The sequence below is a fragment of the Triturus cristatus genome, chromosome 7, assembly GCF_964204655.1.
Source record: "Triturus cristatus chromosome 7, aTriCri1.1, whole genome shotgun sequence".
NCBI lineage: Eukaryota > Metazoa > Chordata > Amphibia > Caudata > Salamandridae > Triturus > Triturus cristatus.
Genome location: NC_140590.1, coordinates 432,012,585 through 432,032,156, shown reverse-complemented (window position 1 = coordinate 432,032,156; position 19,572 = coordinate 432,012,585). Strand labels below are relative to the sequence as shown.

Sequence of the window (19,572 nt, the reverse complement as noted above, 5' to 3'; positions counted from 1 at the left end):
TGATCAGTGCTTACAACTGTGGCATTTTTAGGTCTCGCAGTCTCGCATAGGCAGCGCATGCGCTGCCTCTTCAAGGCATTAAGTAATCTCTATGTGTTGACAAGCGGCCGGTAGTTTCTCCTGCCGCTTGCCATTTTCTGAATGTTGGCATAGCTCCTGTTAGCTGGCTTTTTAGTGGCTGTTGATGGCAAACTGACTTCCGTGTAGTCCGGAAGCAGCGGCCACCAACTACAGTTTTCGTCCGCCAGATCGCACTTTTTGTTTGTGTCGCGCATTTCTGCCTGTTCTAAACATGGCAGCGGCGCATGCGCAAGGCTGCGGCAGGAGCCGGTGTGTGCGAGGGGCGGGCAGCGCATGCTATTTGTCTTCCAGCACATGCACACCACTCGCAGGACGCTGCTTATTTATATTATGAGTGTTTCCCTGTGCCGTGTTTGCCCGCCCCACCAACCCTCCCAGATCGCTGTTATTTTTCCCTTCAGCACGCGCACATCACTCGCATTTGAGCCTTGCTCGATCTTTCAGCGGCTCGCTTTCAGCGGCTCATAGTGCATTATAAAACCTCTAAATAAATGAGTATCACAATCAAGCTGTGGAGTGCCAGGACCTTGGAATGCTGCTTGTTCCTCTACATCACGATTGATTCAATTAGTAAGTAACCTTCATCCTCTCGACTGGCTCAAATTCTATATTTCCAGCGACCAAGATAAAGTGTTCTAAATTCAGACTTCATGGTCTTAAACATTTCTTTTGGAAGATGGTTTGTTGTCGTAGCAAATGTGCAGGCAGTTAACAGCACATTTGGCGCAGAGTCAATGTAATTTCCTTCTTACCGCGAGCATATCTTCACATATTTTAACAGACATGAATCACTTCACAGCTCGGGCAGCAATTAATAAAACAGTTCTCACCAAAGCCATTAAGCGCATGGTAAACAATATGTGAACACACGAGAATAAATGAACTGTCCTTTGTTTCCATGGTTGCCATAGGCACTGCAAGTTAAAACTTTTCAAGCGGCAGAGAAAATGCCCTTTGGCAGTTTTCCATTCAACCTCATTTTAAAAACCAACAGGTAGCACTTGAACTTGAGTGGAAAATATGTAACTCGCCTCTAAGTTGTTATAATTGTGAAAACTGTTGCTGTAATAAGTCTCACAAAAACTAGGAAAGCTAGGATTACATTCGGAGACTCCTGTCTCTTTGTCAGATTGTTGGTGTTTGTGCGCAGCTATTTCAGTTCTCTCTGCAGGCTGGTGCGGGCAGGCTTCTATTATGAGCCGCTTCGTTCTGGTTTGTTCTCATGTTTTACTTATGAAAGGACACTGAATAATAACAACAGGAGAATTACTCCTTGCAAAATGAGCTCTTCAATCTGGCTTCAGCAATTGAGACATCACTTAACTTACTTCTGTCTGTGAGGAATGTCTGGGTGGTAAACAGAGCTCTTATAAATGGCGGGAGTCACCTGTGACGTAGCAGGGCCTCGGGACAAGAGGCCGCAGCAGCGCTGGAATGAAGACACGACGCAGCCAGGTTTGATGCTATGGCCGGAAGACCCCGAGCGGTCACCTGCCATTTATTTATCCCCTCGGGTCGAGCCTGCCCTGAGGGGTGTATGCATGCGTGTATGTATACTACAGTGTAGTAGAGAGCCCGGATGCTCTCTACATCCCTCCTTTCTTTTAGTGACCAACCATCAGGTTCCTGAGGTTCACGGGGAGGTACACACAAAGACTTTCAGTCTTTGGCTGGGTGCAGGGTTCGGCAGGAGACCATACCTCTGGCTCCGGGAGCTGGAGCTGACTACTGAGACTGATGGCATGTTCGGGGTTGACCCAGTCACCACATCCTGACTGAGCCTGCCAGTATCGAGAATGGCCTCGTCACTCCCCACTTGTGAGCTCCTCGGCGGCGAGACCACCAGCCTGGCGAGCCGGTGAGGTGATACTTGGGGTAGCGTCTGGATCTTCCGACTCTTCTTGGCCAGAGTTCAGACCATAAATCCTCTTGAATCTGGACACATTCCTTGTGACAAACTGTGACCCTCGCTGGGCGGTGACCATGGTTCCTTGTATATTCACAACAGTCCACCCTTCTGGCTCGAAGGGTGTCCGGAACTTCCAGCCAGGGTGTCTGTCCTATACCACCACGCAATCCCCCCACCTTCATCTGTGGCTCTCTTGCCCTGTGGGCTTCACTCGCTTTCTGGTTATTCGTTGTCCTTTTCGCTTGGACGGCCACGTTGTCCCATTCTAGGGGCTTCCATGTTGGATCTGTCGGGATGCTATCTCGCGGGGGCCTTTTGAAGAGCAAATGTGAGGGGGCACACTTGGTCGTGCTGTGTGGCATCTGCCTGTAGGCATCAAGGAATTGGTCAAGTGCCGACTCTGCATCTTTCCCTTGGTCCATAGCAATGCACAGGGCCCGATTGAGTGTTCGCATGAGACGCTCCACCTCCTTATTGGCTTGGGGCCACAGAGGGGTGATCTTCCTGTGGTGGATCGCTTTTCTCTTCAAGTATTCTTGAAATTCCCAGCCTTGGAACGGGGGTCAATTGTCTGAACCAATTTCATCCATCAGACCCATGAGTGCAAATGTCTTGTCAAGGACTCTCCTGACATGCGTGAATGCCGTTGACGCCACTACTTCCACGACTGGAAACTTTGAGAAGGAGTCGACCATCACCAACATGGTGCGCCCATCCGGGAAGCTTCCGAAGTCAAGGCCGACCTTGGCCCATGGGGTTTCACAGGGCTCTTCAGTGATTACCGGCGCCGGCGCCAGCTCTCCTCCAGTGATGGTGCAAGCGTGACATTGTCTCACCATGTCTTACACCATGGAGTCCATAGCTGGGAACCATACCATGTTCCGTAGTCTGGCCTTTGTCTTAGCCATCCCTTGGTGTCTGACATACGCCAGCTGGAGGATCCGGTGTTGCAGTCTCTTTGGAATTACAATGAGGTGGCCCCTCAGAACAACTCCTTGTTCCCCTACACTCAGTTTGTGGCGCACCTGCCAGATCTGCTGCAGAGTATGGCTGTCTTCTGTCCGGAGTGTATGAGTCCCATCCAGGAAGTGGGCCCATCCATTACTCAGCAGGGTGGATTTCACTCTGATCAGCGCCTCGTCTTTGTCCGTCACTTGGCCAATAGCCGCTAGCATCAGGGTGATGGGGTATGCATCTTGCGAGACCATACTCACAAATGCTTCTGAGTATGCTACATCCACCTGTGTACTTTGAGGGACCATGGACTCTGGGTGGCTTGAGAGATTGTCCGCTGGGTTGTGTGCCCCGGGACGGAAGACAACTTTGAAATCGTACACCTGTAGCTGTACGGCCAATCTTTCTATCCTCAGAGGTGCCAGTCGTGACGATCCTGCAAAGAGCGGTAGCAGTGGCTTTTGGTCGGTTACCACTTGAAATTCTTGTCCGTACAAGTACAGGTGAAAATGCTTTTCCAAATGATATGTATTAGTGTGTTCTTCACAAGCGACACTAGATTGGGAGAGTGACTGCCTTGCCTCACAGTTGAAATATTACACAAACACAGTTGTTTCAGATTAGAGGCTGACAACTGAAACACAAAAGAGGCATCATCGAGAGTCGATATCCCAGAACCAATCTTATGGAAAGCTATTCTTGTATAGGCCGAGGCAATTTTATTACAATTCCAAGGGAAAGGGTTTTGTAAAAATAAATGGATGAGAGGAGCTGCCCATGTCTTTGCTGGCTCTGCATAACTGAATCTAAATATATAGTTTACCCCAAGGTTAATATCTCATCGAGCCCTTTGAGTGCATGGCAATGCGGTTGATGTCTCTTATCCAGTTGGTTTCCCCTACAGCAAGATCTGTGGATATTTACTTATTTTGTAACCACTGTCTATTTCTGCTGAGAGAGACATCCTAATTCACTCTGAAATCTGAAACATGTTGGATGTAATGTAATGGAAGATCTACTTTAGAATTGAAAAAGCATTTTAGGCACCAACTAATAAACATCTATCAGAGACCTCTACCTATTTGGAACACCCCCTTTGCTGTAACCACAGCTCAACATGGCGACTAAAATCTCATCTCTAGTTGATTCCTTGGCTATTGTACGAAATGAGACCAACATAGAATCCGATAGGGCTTCTTTTCTACACAAGAGATCACTCTTCAATGGAGAGGTCATTCAAAGGATGGGCTGGCAGCTTTGGCAGGACAGGGGTGTAAAAGGCTTCGGGAATAGACCGAGCCTGAGGATCTGTATGAATTGCTAGTGAATTAACAGCATACCACCCATAGCGCTAGTAATACATTTCAGCGTTATTGTCTACTGTTTGTGTTTTTTTATCACTCCACCAATGGTAGGAAAACCGTGGTCCAAGGGACCTGTTCACAGTTGTCTTAGGTGTTGAGAACTTGTGGCAGAAAGTGTTCAAATGTTGCCACTTTGTCCAGTCTTTCGTTCATTTTAGAAATCCTTCTCCAGTGACTTATCCTCTGTTTGTGGTCTTTTGATCCACTTTGACCCGTTGTTAATTGTGTTGGGACAGATGGATAGTTAAGGGTGATTTTACATTTTGGAGATGTCAGTGCACCACTTGATGGTTGTGGGGTGCAGGAAGGACACTTTTTTGTCCCTCTAGTGTGACGGGGTACGAGCAAATCCAGGAAATATATGACTTTGAGAAAGAACTGGCATAAATTCAGCAAACATGGCAATTCTATAAGGTATTGGAGCACTTCAATGTTGATACATTTTTATATATGTTGATTAGATCTATGATACACGGGTCAATGGGCAGCGGGTACCATTATCTATTTTTATCTTGACTCGTGCAAGACTTAACTCACCGCACATTTTATTTAAAATATGTATTTGTTATGCAGCTTAATAGGCCTCGCGATCGTGTCACGGTATGTAATGCTGACAGATAAAAACAACTGCATAAAAATGTGTTTTAGTTAAAAATGAAATTTAATATAATCGTTTCAGATAAAATTTTGTAACACAAGAATAATACTGATGACATACCAAACAATATTTCAAACAGTGCATACAATGCATCTAATTTTATTTTGTACAGTACATATTTAAATTAAAAACAATAAACAAATCTTGTAATAATTATGCAAATCCTCAATGTATTCTTCTCTGGTCAGTTGTCACATTCCTTTCCCTGTTGATAAAAAAGAATATATTTATTTTAGATTAGGTACAGTGACAGACTATGAGACAATTCATTCAGTATCACCGGGCTCCCCTGCTTTCGCACTTTAAAAAAGTCTAATTGTGCCCGCACTCACAAAACGGCGCCCGTGCATTTCCTGATGCAACCTAGGCAAGATTCAGCATGTTTTCTTGAGCACAACCTCATGAGTTTTAATCAATTTTTAATATTTGATGGCTTTCTGAAGTGTTTACTTGCGCCCAAGCACTGTACAAATTGGCACACATTACCACATTTACATTTAGTTTAAAGATGCTTTCAGCATACCATCTAGCAAGTGACAAGGATCTCTTACAGGGAAGCACTTCAGCTCAGGGATCAATTTTGACAGGTCATCATACAACTTTTTCATATACATAGCAGAATTACTGCAAATACAAACAATATCACTCCAATTTTTATTGAACTCGGTATGAACTTTTTTGCAGCAGCATTCCAAGTGACACACTGCGTTCCTTGTTTACCAAACGTCTGGTGTCATGTTTTCACCACTATCTCAGATGCTTGATGACAACACTCTTTTCACATATGTCCAATTGGTCGCACACTGCTCCACCTACCAGCGTGTAGCCTCAAAGAATTGTGGTCCCTGAAGTCAGCGTCGGCGGGTACGCCTATGCCCGAGTCTTGAGTGCAAGTAAGTGTAGCGTTAGCCATCCCTGGACACGTGTTTCGAGGTAGTTGCCTCTCGTCAGCAGGGAGTAGGTGAGTGTGTAGGGTTGCTGTGTAGGCTGCTAAAATAAGTGTTCTCAGGTAAAGTACCTCTCGTAGCGCGCAGGTGCATAACCATGAGCTCGTCAGCTCCACCGGCTCAAGGAGCCTGAATATTAACAAAAGTCCAATCGGTCGCACACTGCTCCACCTACCAGCGTGTAGCCTCAAAGTATTGTGGTCCCTGAAGTCACGCTGACCTCAGGGACCACTTTCATTGGGGGAACACGCTTGGTAGGTGGAGCAGTGTCCCACCAATTAGATTTAACTTTATATTCTGGCTCCCTTGAGCCGGTGGAGTCGACGGGCTCTTGGTTACGCACCTGCGCGCTACGAGAGGTATTTACCTGATAACGATTTTAGCAGCTTACACAGCAACCCCACACACTTTTTCCTACTCCCTGCTGACGAGAGGCAACTACCTCGAAACACGTGTCCAGGGATGGCACACGCTACTCATACTTGCATTCATGACTCGGGCATAGGCGTACCCGCCGACGCTGACCTCAGGGACCACTTTCATTGGGGGAACACGCTTGGTAGGTGGAGCAGTGTGCGACCAATTAGATTTAACTTTATATTCAGGCTCCCTTGAGCCGGTTGAGTCGACGGGCTCTTGGTTACGCACCTGCGCGCTACGAGAGGTATTTACCTGATAACGATTTTAGCAGCTTACACAGCAACCCCACACACTTTTTCCTACTCCCTGCTGACGAGAGGCAACTACCTCGAAACACGTGTCCAGGGATGGCACACGCTACTCATACTTGCATTCATGACTCGGGCATAGGCGTACCCGCCGACGCTGACCTCAGGGACCACTTTCATTGGGGGAACACGCTTGGTAGGTGGAGCAGTGTGCGACCAATTAGATTTAACTTTATATTCAGGCTCCCTTGAGCCGGTGGAGTCGACGGGCTCTTGGTTACGCACCTGCGCGCTACGAGAGGTATTTACCTGATAACGATTTTAGCAGCTTACACAGCAACCCCACACACTTTTTCCTACTCCCTGCTGACGAGAGGCAGCTACCTCGAAACACGTGTCCAGGGATGGCACACGCTACTCATACTTGCATTCATGACTCGGGCATAGGCGTACCCGCCGACGCTGACCTCAGGGACCACTTTCATTGGGGGAACACGCTTGGTAGGTGGAGCAGTGTGCGACCAATTAGATTTAACTCTTTTCACATATACCTGTCACTACACCTTGCATTGAATATTTAAAGCCTGGAGTTTTTGGCAATTCATCTACAATCAATAATGACTCGCTAGAAAAGGGGGCTGATGCATCAGAGGATTTCACCCAGTCTCTGTCTGTGGGTAAATGTGATTGTATATATTGAGAAAGATTCTCATGAAACCAGCCATTTTACCTATCAGTGAAATCAAATGTAGCCAAAATATCAAATATGAATTTGATATTTCATGATTCTCTACAGTTTATAAAATAATTAAATAGGACGTAAACATGCTTCTAAACACTGTATCTTTAGAACAAAGACCACAAAACTCAAAACAAGCAGATGGAAGAAGAAACAATATTTTAGTGACATCCCTAAACAACAAAACTCAAGCAGAATAATGTTAGCCCAGTCTTTCTTGCTGCTGCCTAGTACAACAAAGTTACATTGTATTTGCCCCTTCAGGAGGAAATAAAAATGAATCTTTCACTCATCTTTTCCTTTCTTTGAATGGCACTTAGTTTGTGGTTCTGAAGGTGTTTCTTTCAGTGTTTATATGTTTACACTGGTGATGGCTATTTTCCTTTCGGTGGGGTTTAATCAGTTATCATAGGTTTAAACCTAAAACCAGGTAGCCTAGTGATGCTTTTCGAAGCATTGAGAGCCCTTTGAGCCTATCTGGTACTGTCGTGCACAGATGGCTGGAATGGACTGGGAAAAACTGGGCCTCACATTGATAGTGTGTACTCAAAACCCTTGCTTTTTGGCCACAGGCCGCCATGTCACCACGATGGACTGCCTCACACTCAGAGGTGGCTTTTCCGCTAAGGCGGAGGAGTATCGCCCCACTGCTCTCTGAACAGTGTAAAAAAGGAAAAATAAAATGATAATAACACAACGTTATTATCTTTTTATTTTTAGTACAAGCTACAGGGCCAGGTTAGGGTGGGACTGGGGTCACAAGGAGGAGGAGTGGTTGGTGCACCATAAGTGCGCATGACAGTTTGACCGGCTGTCTTGGGCCGGCCAAACAGACATGAACACTTAGCATTTCTCCACCTGCCTGTGTTGCACAACCGGGTGAAGAACTGTCACAGGCTCCCAGGCACTGCAAAAGCAGCCAAACAGGCCACTCAAACCAATCACGACACTGCTGTCATGCTGGTGACAGCAGTGTTGTGAGTGGCTTAGGGGTGGTCTGGGAACCTGCGTGCTTCTGTGTTGCCGGAAAGTCAGGAAGAGAAAAGGATGAAGGAGAGGGGGCAGCCGTTCACAAGTAAGTGATCTTAATTTTTTCAATGCCCCACCATCCCCCATTCCGTAACAGCTGTCAGTGCTCACACTTTTAGCAAAAAGGGTCTTTCATACTAACAGCCAACTGAATACATATGAGGTGTGCATCTGCCAATCTAGACTCTTGGCTAAACTCAAAATCCCTTCTATGGTCCCGAATAGCACTGGAAGCATTAATTGATATGGTTCACTGCTTACTCATCAAGCTCAATTTGTGTAACGAGTCCCTCCACTTCTACCATATTCCTCATATTTTTCATTTGGCGAAATTTTTAGCTGAGTCACAATAACTGCTAGGTGTTTTTGTTACCGTTATGCTAAAGTCACGAGTCTTTGTTTTGAGCTTGTTAAGCTGAGAATCTACAATGTCAGCGCGTTCTTCAGCTTCATCCAGGTCGTGCTGCATCTTCCGAAGTCTAGAGAAGTGAAGGTTTGCTTGCTGTTCCTAAAAGAGATGATCACATGGTTGAGTTTTGGAACTTGAAAAATAGTTTGTTTTAATTTAATAAATAACCTATCACAAGTTGGTGAAGTATTTTCTTACCAGGCAAAAATTACATGTCCGTTCAAAAGATAAAAGTTGCATCTAGAACTTAGACTATTAATTAATAACATCTTTCAGTGTAATCTTCATATTGGATGCAAACACTGCATTAGAAAATTAAGCTTGCATTACACAGTCATTTTAAGAGGTTACTAATTAAAAGATTGCACCAGGAAGTCATTGGCGCTAGAAAATATTTTTACGTATTGAAGAGCAGCTCTGGCATTTTAATTAATGTTTCCCCAAAAATTGCAATCTGCACTCTTATTTTCCATAGTTAAATGTAAAGTTTTACAATTCCTCCTAGATTACATCTGCCATTCGATGTAGTTTATCCTTTCTATTTCTGATAAATGTAGTCGGTGATGAAAAAAACCTTTGAGATAACTACTGTATACTTTCAGAGATCTGTCCCATTAGAATGACACTTATTATTATGATTAGAAAGCCAAGATGATTCCTTATTTACTTGACTATTTTTAGAGTGGCTTTGTTCCTGTCTGTTTCTCTTCAAATGCTAGACCCAGCATGGTATATGAAGGAAGGAAGTGTATGACACAGAGGCATTTATTTGACCAGGTGCACACGCCTCCATCAAGATCTTAGAAGAAAAGTACAAGATGTACAATTCAAGCTCCAGCTTCTGAATGTCCACAAAGGGAGGTGAAGGTGCTTCTGCCCTATATCATTATGCGAGGCAGACGACGACGAGGGAAAATTAAATATTTATAACATATCCCCTTGGGGTTGTCTGTCGAAATCCTCCCTCACCTGGCCCCATCGCCTGACTGCTCTTACCTGCATGGGCCACTGCTGAAATTAACTGATTATATTTTATGTGTAATAATGATTCACAATGGTATATCTAGTTCTCTCCCACCCTTTATCCCGTATCAATAAAGATATTGTATATGGCAGATCAGAGTGGATATTTTACACATTGCAATTGGGTCACACTTAAGTTCAGTAATACCATTTCAACACAGGCTTCCTCTAAGCTATCAATTTGAATTTTTAGTCTTCCTATGATGTTTTATTTCACCATTAAACATTCTTATGATTCACTTGTGACAATAATTATTTGGATAAACTATCTTTGTATATAAAGGCAGCATTCCCAACATAATCTCAATATCTGGCAATTATGTTGGTTTTTAATTTCGGTATTTCTTATTGTTTAATTTGCATTTTTCTACCTTTGATATGTTTAATCGTGTTCATCCATACTTTAAAAAATAGTTATTGGAAATGCCAATTGCATTGTCTGACTTTATTTGTTGTAGAAGGGTGGGCTTTCTCTTTCATCCACTATCTCTGGTATTATAAATAATCATACTCCAATCATCATTTGGTGACACATTTCACCAGTCTGTGCCTTCTTCATACAGATTAATTGGCCATGGGACACTCCCTCTCTCTCCTTTCCAGCTATAAAAGCTAAGAATCTGGGAGTTAAATTGATGAAAAGCTTTCTCTTGACACTCAGACCTGCTATGGTTTTTTGCATTCTTGAAGACATTTTTGGACTTTCTTTCAGTCAAAATTACAGCAGTTGTCCACGCTTTGATCATTTCTTTGCTGTACTACTCTAACTGCCTTTATATTGGCATGCCCGACTATAAGATTGGGAAGCGTCTGGAAGTCCAAAATGGAGCCACCTGCCCTATTATGGGATGATCTAGATGAGGCTCTTTCTCCTCCATCTCGCGTGAATTACACTGGTTACCCATTAAAAAAAGGATTCTGTTAAAAGTCTTAATTTTCATGCATCTAAGCATTGATAGCCATGACCCTCGTCACTTGATCAGCAGAATCTTACACTACACAGTCTCTAGATCTTTGAGGTCTGCTTCGTATCTGTTGGTTCGTCTCTCTAAGATTTGTCTGGCAAGATCTGGAGTTCGTTCCTTCTCTGTGCTGGCAGGCGAGGCAAGGCAAGTAACAAGCTTTTACTCTTACTGCATACTAATCAGTGTAAGACTCGTGTTAGGAAAGAACTGAAGACACCTCTTTTTGCAGTGAATCTGCAGTAAGGAGCCGGTTTGATTTTAGCAGAGTTGAGCCAGGACACTCCTTCGGAGTAGCTGTGCACTTTTTAAATTGGCTGAGTCCATCCATTAATTCATTCATCAGTTTTATTTGGCTCACATGTGTAGAGGTTTGAAAGTTGAAAGGTTGTGTATAGTTTTCCATCAGGAAATTAGTACTTAAACATTCCAAACGCCTTTGTGTTTAGCAAACCACAACATCCTTTCTATGATATTATACATTTATTTTACTCATGATGATTGTTGTGGTAATTTGTAATACCGGCTCTAAGTACTCCACTGTAGCACTCGGGCATTGGTAGTGTAGATTTGTGAGTCTAAGTCTGTGCCAACAGAATAAAGATGTGAGTACTTGTTTCACCCCAAATTCAAAGTAATAGTGTCTGTGCATGGATAAAGAATGTATGTGATCATAATGCCTCACCTATTCTGAATTTATCAACACTCTACTGATTTTATCCGCAGAACTTTCTTACAATGTAATTGAATAGGTCTGACACACCTCGAGGGTCAGTCATAGTGAATGTGCTGTACTGTAGAATCTTAAAACCGCGAACAATGAAAAAGATCCATATAGATGCATCTTCCCTCATAATGGGAATTTGCTCCTGGCTGAAAGGGATTCCCCTCCTTCTGTATGGCATGCCTGAATCAACTAAAGGAACACATGCAGGGGGCTACTGAGGACTTTTTGTCCCATGTGCATTACATAATGCAGAATAACCCCTGTGTTTTCTTCTGTAATAGAAAAAAAATTTGTTGAAAGTGCTAGGAGTACTACTATATTCTGTTTGGCTTCCAACTCATTTTACGTACATTGGTCGCTAAATGTCCTCAAACGGGGTTTGGCAGGGGGCCTTGCACTTCAACAAGCCTATTTAAATTAATATAGAAGTAGCTGAAGACTCTTCCCTAGATTTCCAGGTTTTATCTTTTAAGCAGATGTCTTTGTTGGTCCCTGTATTTAGAAGAAAGTCCTTATATTGGGGCTGGATGTATTATGTAACAATGCTGAAAGAAATATAGCTGATGTACTTACAGACTCTTCTGCCTGTTTCTTGTATGCTTTCACCTTTAGTTGTAGTTTATCAGCCAGATCTTGAAGCATCAAAATATGTTTTTTATCTTCTTCTGACTAAAGAAAGAAAGAGTACTCAATGTTATAGATGCAGATAACAATCTTTCCAAAATATGTGCAAATAATAAATTTTTTCAACATTATATTATATAAATATTTCACTTACCAAATCCTGTTGCTAGACGTCTCAATATAGGGTATATACACATATAAGTATGCACCTAAATGCATCTAATTTAACATTTATAAACTTCAAATATTCTACACATTGGGGCATTGAGAAAATATAGCTATTCATTGCTTCTAAGAAAACTCTTTATGAATTTTGTTTTATACAATCACCATTTGTGTTAGAATAGTTGAACTATTTTCAAATCATTTCCACCCAGGTAAGATGATGAACTTTAATCTGACTACAATTTTTTTTTTCTTGAAATGCTATTTAGGTAAACTTAATTGAAATACTACTGTACCTGGTATGTTAGCTCTTTAACTCGTTTTTCAAATTTGCGGAATCCTTTCATGACATCACTGCTTTGTTTTTGCTCAGCTTCAAGCTCATGTTGAAGTTCATGAATCTAAAAATAAAAAACATTTAAGAACACAGCATACTATACCTAAATTATTCACTTCACTTATATTATTAAATAATAATTCTGTATTATTATGCTAAAACCAACATTTCTAATCCTTAACAGGTAGTGATAGATCCCTACAGGCTACTCATCATCCAGTAATTTATTTTATATCACAGAAAAGGAAACTGATATGATTTGAGGTAATTTAGCTTCTTTGATACTGGCCTTAAAGAAAATGACTTGTGAGCTTGTAAATGACAGTTCAGTTCATCATATTATTTCTGTATTGCTGTGTCTAATCAATTAGTTCCACTTTCTTATTATGTTTTGTTATGTTATAGATATCTTATATGGTGCTATTTCATCTATTGGGTTTCTTGGTGTTCGGAAAGCAATCTTGGTAGTACTTGGTCACTTTGGCTGAATTTGTGAACAGACAAAAGTTTAGTTTCTTCCTAAAAGCTAAAAGCTAAAAAAACAGAAGAGCTGTTGGATAAAGAGGGAGCCAGTACAGTGAAGGAATGTCCAGCTAACCTTGCTTTTTTTTACACTTAACATACGTTTTGTATTCAATCTGTTACCTGTACTCAATCTGTTACTAATATTCCAATATTCCGAGACATATTAGCATTAAAGAGGAGGGGTTATTCTGTAGCTACTCTGAAAAGGGTTCTTAGAACTCTTGGTGTCTGAAATAATGAAATATCATTTCAGTATCCAAGAGTTTAGCGACTATCCAAAAATAAGGTTAACTTTGCAAAAGAGAGGGCTACCAATCTGATGTCCGAGAGACAGTGTGATTATTGGAAACCCAGTTGGAGGTTACCAGGGCAGTCAGAAGGTAAGGTACTGGGCCCCAACTGTAAGAACCGTGTTTGTTCTCCTAAAGTTTGGGGCCCACATACTGCAGACCCCCAAATTAACATTCAAGTACCCCTTGTCAGTGCTTGCCATAAACGGTAGAAAGGAAGAGCAGCCCAATGCTAACTCAGGGAAGGTGCAATGGGCTACCCAGCCAATGCTTTTTTTGAAATAATTAGTTATAATTAGGAAAAGCACGTTATTACACACATAATTAAATACTACACACAAATGAGCAAATATATACAGAATTGAGGGGACATCTATACTGTCTCCCAACCTGCAGGGATGCACACTCAAGAAAAGTCACACAGGTAACCTCCTAAGTGAACCCCGAATTACATGCGCAGGACGCACTTTTACAAGTCTGAACACCAGCAAACCCTAACCACTAAAGCATAATTTCCCACCTGTGCATCTATCGTAGGATATGGGTTAACAAAAAGACAAGCGTAGGGCATCACCATAATAATCAAATGCAAAAGATGAACCATTTTAAGGGGATACTAAGAAATATGCCCTATATTTGACTCCAGAAATTTGCAACAGTTTCAACTTTCATTGTTACATGTCAACAATAAAATGTGGAACAGTCCAGTGCCAGAGTCTCTTTTAAGTATTAACATGTTTGCCTAACAACTTCAGAGGACCTGACAACAAAGATCCATGCACCCAAGACCCTTTGGATTAAAAACCTATCTACAAGAGGGTTTGAAAATGGCAGAACTGCTCCAAGGTTCACTCTTCCCTGATGTAAGAAATTGGTTTATTAGGTGAGAGACTCAAGTAATTAACACAATCCCTGTCAGTGTGAACCACAAAAGTCACTAAATAAACGTGTGCTTGCCCTCTGATAGCTTGGCACATAAACAGTCTGGCTTAACTTAGAGGCAATGTATAAAGCATTTATGCAGCTCTTAAACAGTTATAAAGCTAAAACACAACACAAGAAAATTCCCAAACCAATTACAAAAAATAGTATAATGTAATACATAAAATGTCACTAAGATAGCAAAACTCTAAACAATAGGACCTGTAGTTATGAATTTTTAGGTCAAAATAGCATTTGAAAGCACAAAGAGGCATTGCAAGTATCTAGTCGCACTGGACCAGGTAAAGTCACTAGTTCAGACCAACCGTGATGAGGTGCAGGTCAAATACAGGGACCGGTTTTACCCGGTGAAGAGTTTACCTTCATTGAGTCAGTTTTCACGCAAGAAGTCTCAGTTGGAGCTTCATGTTGGCGGCAGCAGTGAGTAATTATCGGCGCTGGGAGCAGTCGTCGCTAGAGGTTTGCGTTGGTCGGACATGCGGGCCGTCACTGTATGGTGCAAAGAGGAGGTTGATATCGGAACTTCACATTGGCAGAAGATGCAGCGATTTTTGCCAATTAGAGAAGCCAGCTTGTGGTCGCAAAGAGCCCCTAACTTCAGAATTTTTACCTGGGGTGTAGTTGTTGTATATTTGATGCAGGAGTACACTTATATGCCAGCCAAGAGTCCAGAACCCGGGAGGGCACCTCTTTGGGATCGCAGGCAGGTCAAGGTGGTGTGATTAGCTGGGATAATGCAGGGAGGGCTCTGAAAGCTTGTTGTGTCCCTACATCTAAAATAGGAAGACAGCCAACTGACTCTTACCGTCACTTCTGGGGATTCTGGTTCAAAGCAAGCATATCCAGCCTTCCCTCTTCAGACAGCTGATCAGCCCTTCTTTTGAATCTTCCACAAGTCAATGAGTGACCTGATGAGAGGTTCTGAAGGTGTCATTCTTATACCTAGTGCTAGCCTGCAGGTGTGGTTGCCCCCTTTGTTTAGCCTCCCCTGGCTTTAAACTATCCAGGCTTACATAGGACAGGCAGGCCTAGGTGTGAGACGCATTATTCAGTGGCAGGGCAAGCAGCCTCAGAAGTCAGATGGGAGTGGGCACAGCCCTCAGACTAACCTTTGAAGTTCAGAAAGACTGAGTACAACCCCCCCACAATATCAGGAGAGAAACACCCTGCCCCATATTCCATGACCTTTCTTCCCTGTGTCTAGAAGGAATGCACAACACACCCCAAGAGAGGTACTAACAGTCATGTGATCCTTGACACTGGTATACAGGCCAATTTGTTGTAGGCAGAAACATGCTAACTCTTTAAAAGTGGCGTTTCCAATCCACAGTATTGCTAAGTTTGTGAAATTGAGAAATAGTGAATTCTATGCAAGGGAATTAAGCAAGTGATGATATCCATATCTACCTTATGGCTAAATTAGGGCTTCGAATAAGTTCACTCAATGTTTGTGGGCTCAGCAATTATAATAAAAGGCAAAGAGTTGCTGCAGAGCTTAGGGTGATTCATGCATATCTTGTATGCATACAGGAAACGCACATACCTTGGGGAAAACGTAAGGTTTTATTAGAGTTGGGGCATGTACTTCTAGCCACTTCACAACAAACAACTATGAATCATGGGGTGGCTGGGTTGGCCAAACCGATTGTACAAACTTCGGGATGTATAACTGTAGACAGCCATGGGCGGTGGGAAATCTTGGAATGCATCTTGGGGGGCTCTAAATTTACTTTATGTACAATATATGGGTCCGATTTGGATGAAGCCCCCGTTCTTGAACACCTAAATCTTGAACTTCCATCATGGCCCACCCCTCTTGTGTTATGTGGGGACTTTAATATCAATTTGGTACAGGGCGAACTATAAGCAGGTATAAGCAAGTATTCAGAGTTACAATGGCCAGAAACCTAAGGTGTTGGGATCATGGTTTAGTTGATGTTTGGGGTATGCTTAAAACACTCGACCCTGGCTATACGTTTTATTCTCACCCGCTTGATAAATTAGTTTGTCTTGACTATTTTTTATCTCTACTTTATTGCTAACAGAAGCTCAAATTCAGGTCTTCCCCTGAATTACCTCTGACCATGTTCCAGTAGTCTAGGACATTCCAGCTTTGGGTAGCAGCTCAGTACCAAGGGTATTCACTTCTGATAGAAAACTTATTTTGGATAATGGTTTCATCGAGTATATGAGTAAAATGGGTTAGGGATTTTTTTCAAAATAACCGTTACCTTCAAAGCTTGTCTTAGAGGGGAAGTGTTGAGTTTTAGATTATACAAACATAAACAGGCCAAATGTACAATCCGGGAGTTGTATGATAAATTGAAAGCAGCAGAAGGAAACCGAATATGCGGGATTCACTCTGGAATAAATCTTACTGAGCTGCAAACTGAAGTGGCTAGATGTAAAGCTAATATAAATATGACATGGAGTAAATTGACACAAAATACCAGCTTTTTAAGAAAGATCGTTATGAGTATGGGGAGGCTACACAGCGCTGTTTAGCTCAAAGGCTACGTTCCAAAGAAGCATCACAAAGAATACAAGGTATGAAGAACGTTTCTGGTAGATTGGTACATGATTCTCAGGAGATCTTAGACATTTTTCATAGTTTTTATCAAAAACTTTACACTGACCAGGATGGAGAGCTTGACGATGTGGACTTTGGGCTTTTGAATGTGCAATTTCAGCGGCTAGCTCATGAGGAGGTAGGAATATTAGACAGCCCTATCACAATGGATGAATTAGAGCAAGCTATTAATGCTATGACTCACAGTAAAGCAGCAGGGCCAGACAAGCTTCCATCTGAACTTTATCAGATTGTTTTTTCAAGACCTTAACATTTATTTTTGGGTGGTTTGCCAGGCCGCTCAAACTGGTGTGGCACCGCAATCATGGGATGACGCTACTATTATTGTGTTCAAAAAGAGGGGCAAGCCATCTGATCTCCCGGGGTCTTATTGCCCAATTTCACTTACAAACTGTGATGGGAAGATCTATGCCAAAATTCTCGCGAATAGACTGGCCAAGGTTATATCCCCCTTAGTTTCCCTCAGACAGCATGGGTTTATCCCTGGCAGGGGGACGGCGAACCACATAGCTAGAGTTATCATTATTCCTGACATCGCTCAAGTGAAGGCCAGAGACGTAGGAATAGTGTTGCTCGATGCCAAGAAGGCGTTCGACCGCATCTCGTGGAATTTTCTTTGGAGAGTTCTACATATGATGGACTTTCCTTAGGGCTACATCCAGGCTTTGCAGGTTCTATATCGTTCTCCTGTGGCTTGGATCTGTTCTATAGGCCTAACATCTAAGGTAGTTCAGGTCGCGAGAGGTAGACGTCAGGGCTGTCCATGCTCTCCGCTCTTGTTTGCGCTTTACATCAATCCTTTCATGGACATGCTGGAGCAGAGTGCTAGGATAAGACCGTTTATGGTGGGGCAAGATCAGTTCCGAGTCTGTGCATATGCGGATGATATTGCCATCATAACATCTGACCCAGTGATGGTGCTACCCGAAATTGAGCATCTTGCACATAATTTCGTCCGTATGGCCGGCTATAAGCTCAATGCGTCTAAAACCCAGATTCTTTGTACTAATCAAAACATCAATAATGATCCTAGAGTTGTTGAGGAGGTTATTTATCTGGTTCTCAAGATACGGGTGTGTCTGAAAGAGCTGGTTGATGCTAACTGGGGGGCCATCATTGGAAATATTTAACAAGCTCTTGAAAGGTGGCAATGTCTCCATTTGTCTTTGGTTGGAAAGCCAATGTTCTTAAAATGAATGTCTTGCAGAAAGTACTATACTTTTTTAGATCAGTACCTTTGGAAATATCTCACTTGCAACTACAACAATTACAATCTCTTTGCTCTAGATTCTTGTGGGCCCCAGGGAAACTACGTAGGGCGGCACGATTTATGACTCTACACCGATACAGAGGGGGGTGGTCAGTTCCTGACTTTGCAGTATAGTATTATGCTTGTATTTTAGTCAATATCCGACTTTTGTTATCTGGGGAAGAAGTGGACAATCTTGCTGAAGCTCCAACAATATATCAGATGGTGCTTGGGACTCAGGCAAAAAACTGTCTCTTCCTAAGAATTGATGGTAGCTATTACAAGAGAACTCATTTTAAGATCTTGGGGGCTGTCTATAAGGTCTGGAAAACAGTCCGAAAAGATTTGCAGATTGATGGACTTTCATTTTATACACATGTGTCAGCTGTAGGGATTCTTCCATCAATATATCACGATTATGTGGCAGGAAAATTGAGACTCTCTGGAATCACACAATTGGGACATTTTATGGAGGCGGGGGGCAGCATGTTTCCTTCTCTGACCTGGCGGTTAAGTACCAGCTCCCCAAATGTCATTTTTTAAAATATCTTCAGATACGTGATTTCCTAAACAAGCATGTCACGACCTTAAAACCACATAAGATAGTTGAAGCTATCAGATTTCAGGAAAGAATTGTGTTTCACTATAATATACTACAAGCTGCCAAAACTGATGACCTCTAGAAACATAATCTTAAATGGGGGAGCTCCCTTGGAGTACAAGCTGTGTTTTTAGAGGCTTCGATTGACCTAGCAGGAAACATCTTTATGGCCGCAAACTTAAAAACACAGCACTATAAAACAATATTCAATTTATATTATACTCCTGCAAAGATGAAGAAATGGGGGAGTCGATATGATGGGAAATGTTTCCTTTGTGGTGCAGATGATGCCGATATCTTACATGTTTTTTATTCATGCACTAATTTAGCTTTGTATATACAACATATTGAGCAGTTCGTAGCAGAGGTTACGAGTGTGGTTATAAAGATCTCGGCTTCTGTCATATTATTGGGTACAGAGGAGGATTTGCGTCAAAGGACATTGATATATAAATATAGGTATCTTATTTTTGTAGCTATGGGGGTAGCAAGGCTATGTATAGCATCTACATGGCTTCACCCAGAGGCACCTTCCTTTGAAATATGGCGTTCTAGGTTTTATGATATATTTAACCTAGAATTTAGTTTGTACTTGGTTAAAGGTTCAAGGAAGCGTGCGCTGGGTATGCAAATATGGGGTCCTATGTTTGATCATTTGACTTTTTGATTTTATGTTTATGGTATGGAATGAATTAATATGTATTTATAATTGGCACCCGAATTATGATTTATATGTATGTAATGTTTTGATTTTTTTTTATATACTGTGGATTTTCAAT

General features: G+C 42.2%; 1 protein-coding gene across 2 annotated transcripts in view; it reads right to left on the bottom strand.

Annotated features, from left to right (window-relative positions):
- Positions 1-5,049: 5,049 nt before the first annotated feature.
- LOC146809876 (myosin-3-like) overlaps positions 5,050-19,572 on the bottom strand; it is a 290,498-nt gene continuing 275,975 nt past the window's right edge. For both annotated transcript variants that reach the window (XM_085616730.1, XM_085616731.1), the window contains 4 exons: positions 12,556-12,660; positions 12,044-12,139; positions 8,723-8,857; positions 5,050-5,171 (listed from right to left, as the gene is read on the bottom strand). In XM_085616730.1, the coding sequence (XP_085472856.1) occupies positions 5,151-5,171; positions 8,723-8,857; positions 12,044-12,139; positions 12,556-12,660 (357 nt within the window). In that variant the 3' untranslated portion in view covers positions 5,050-5,150. The remainder of the gene's footprint in view (positions 5,172-8,722; positions 8,858-12,043; positions 12,140-12,555; positions 12,661-19,572) is intronic.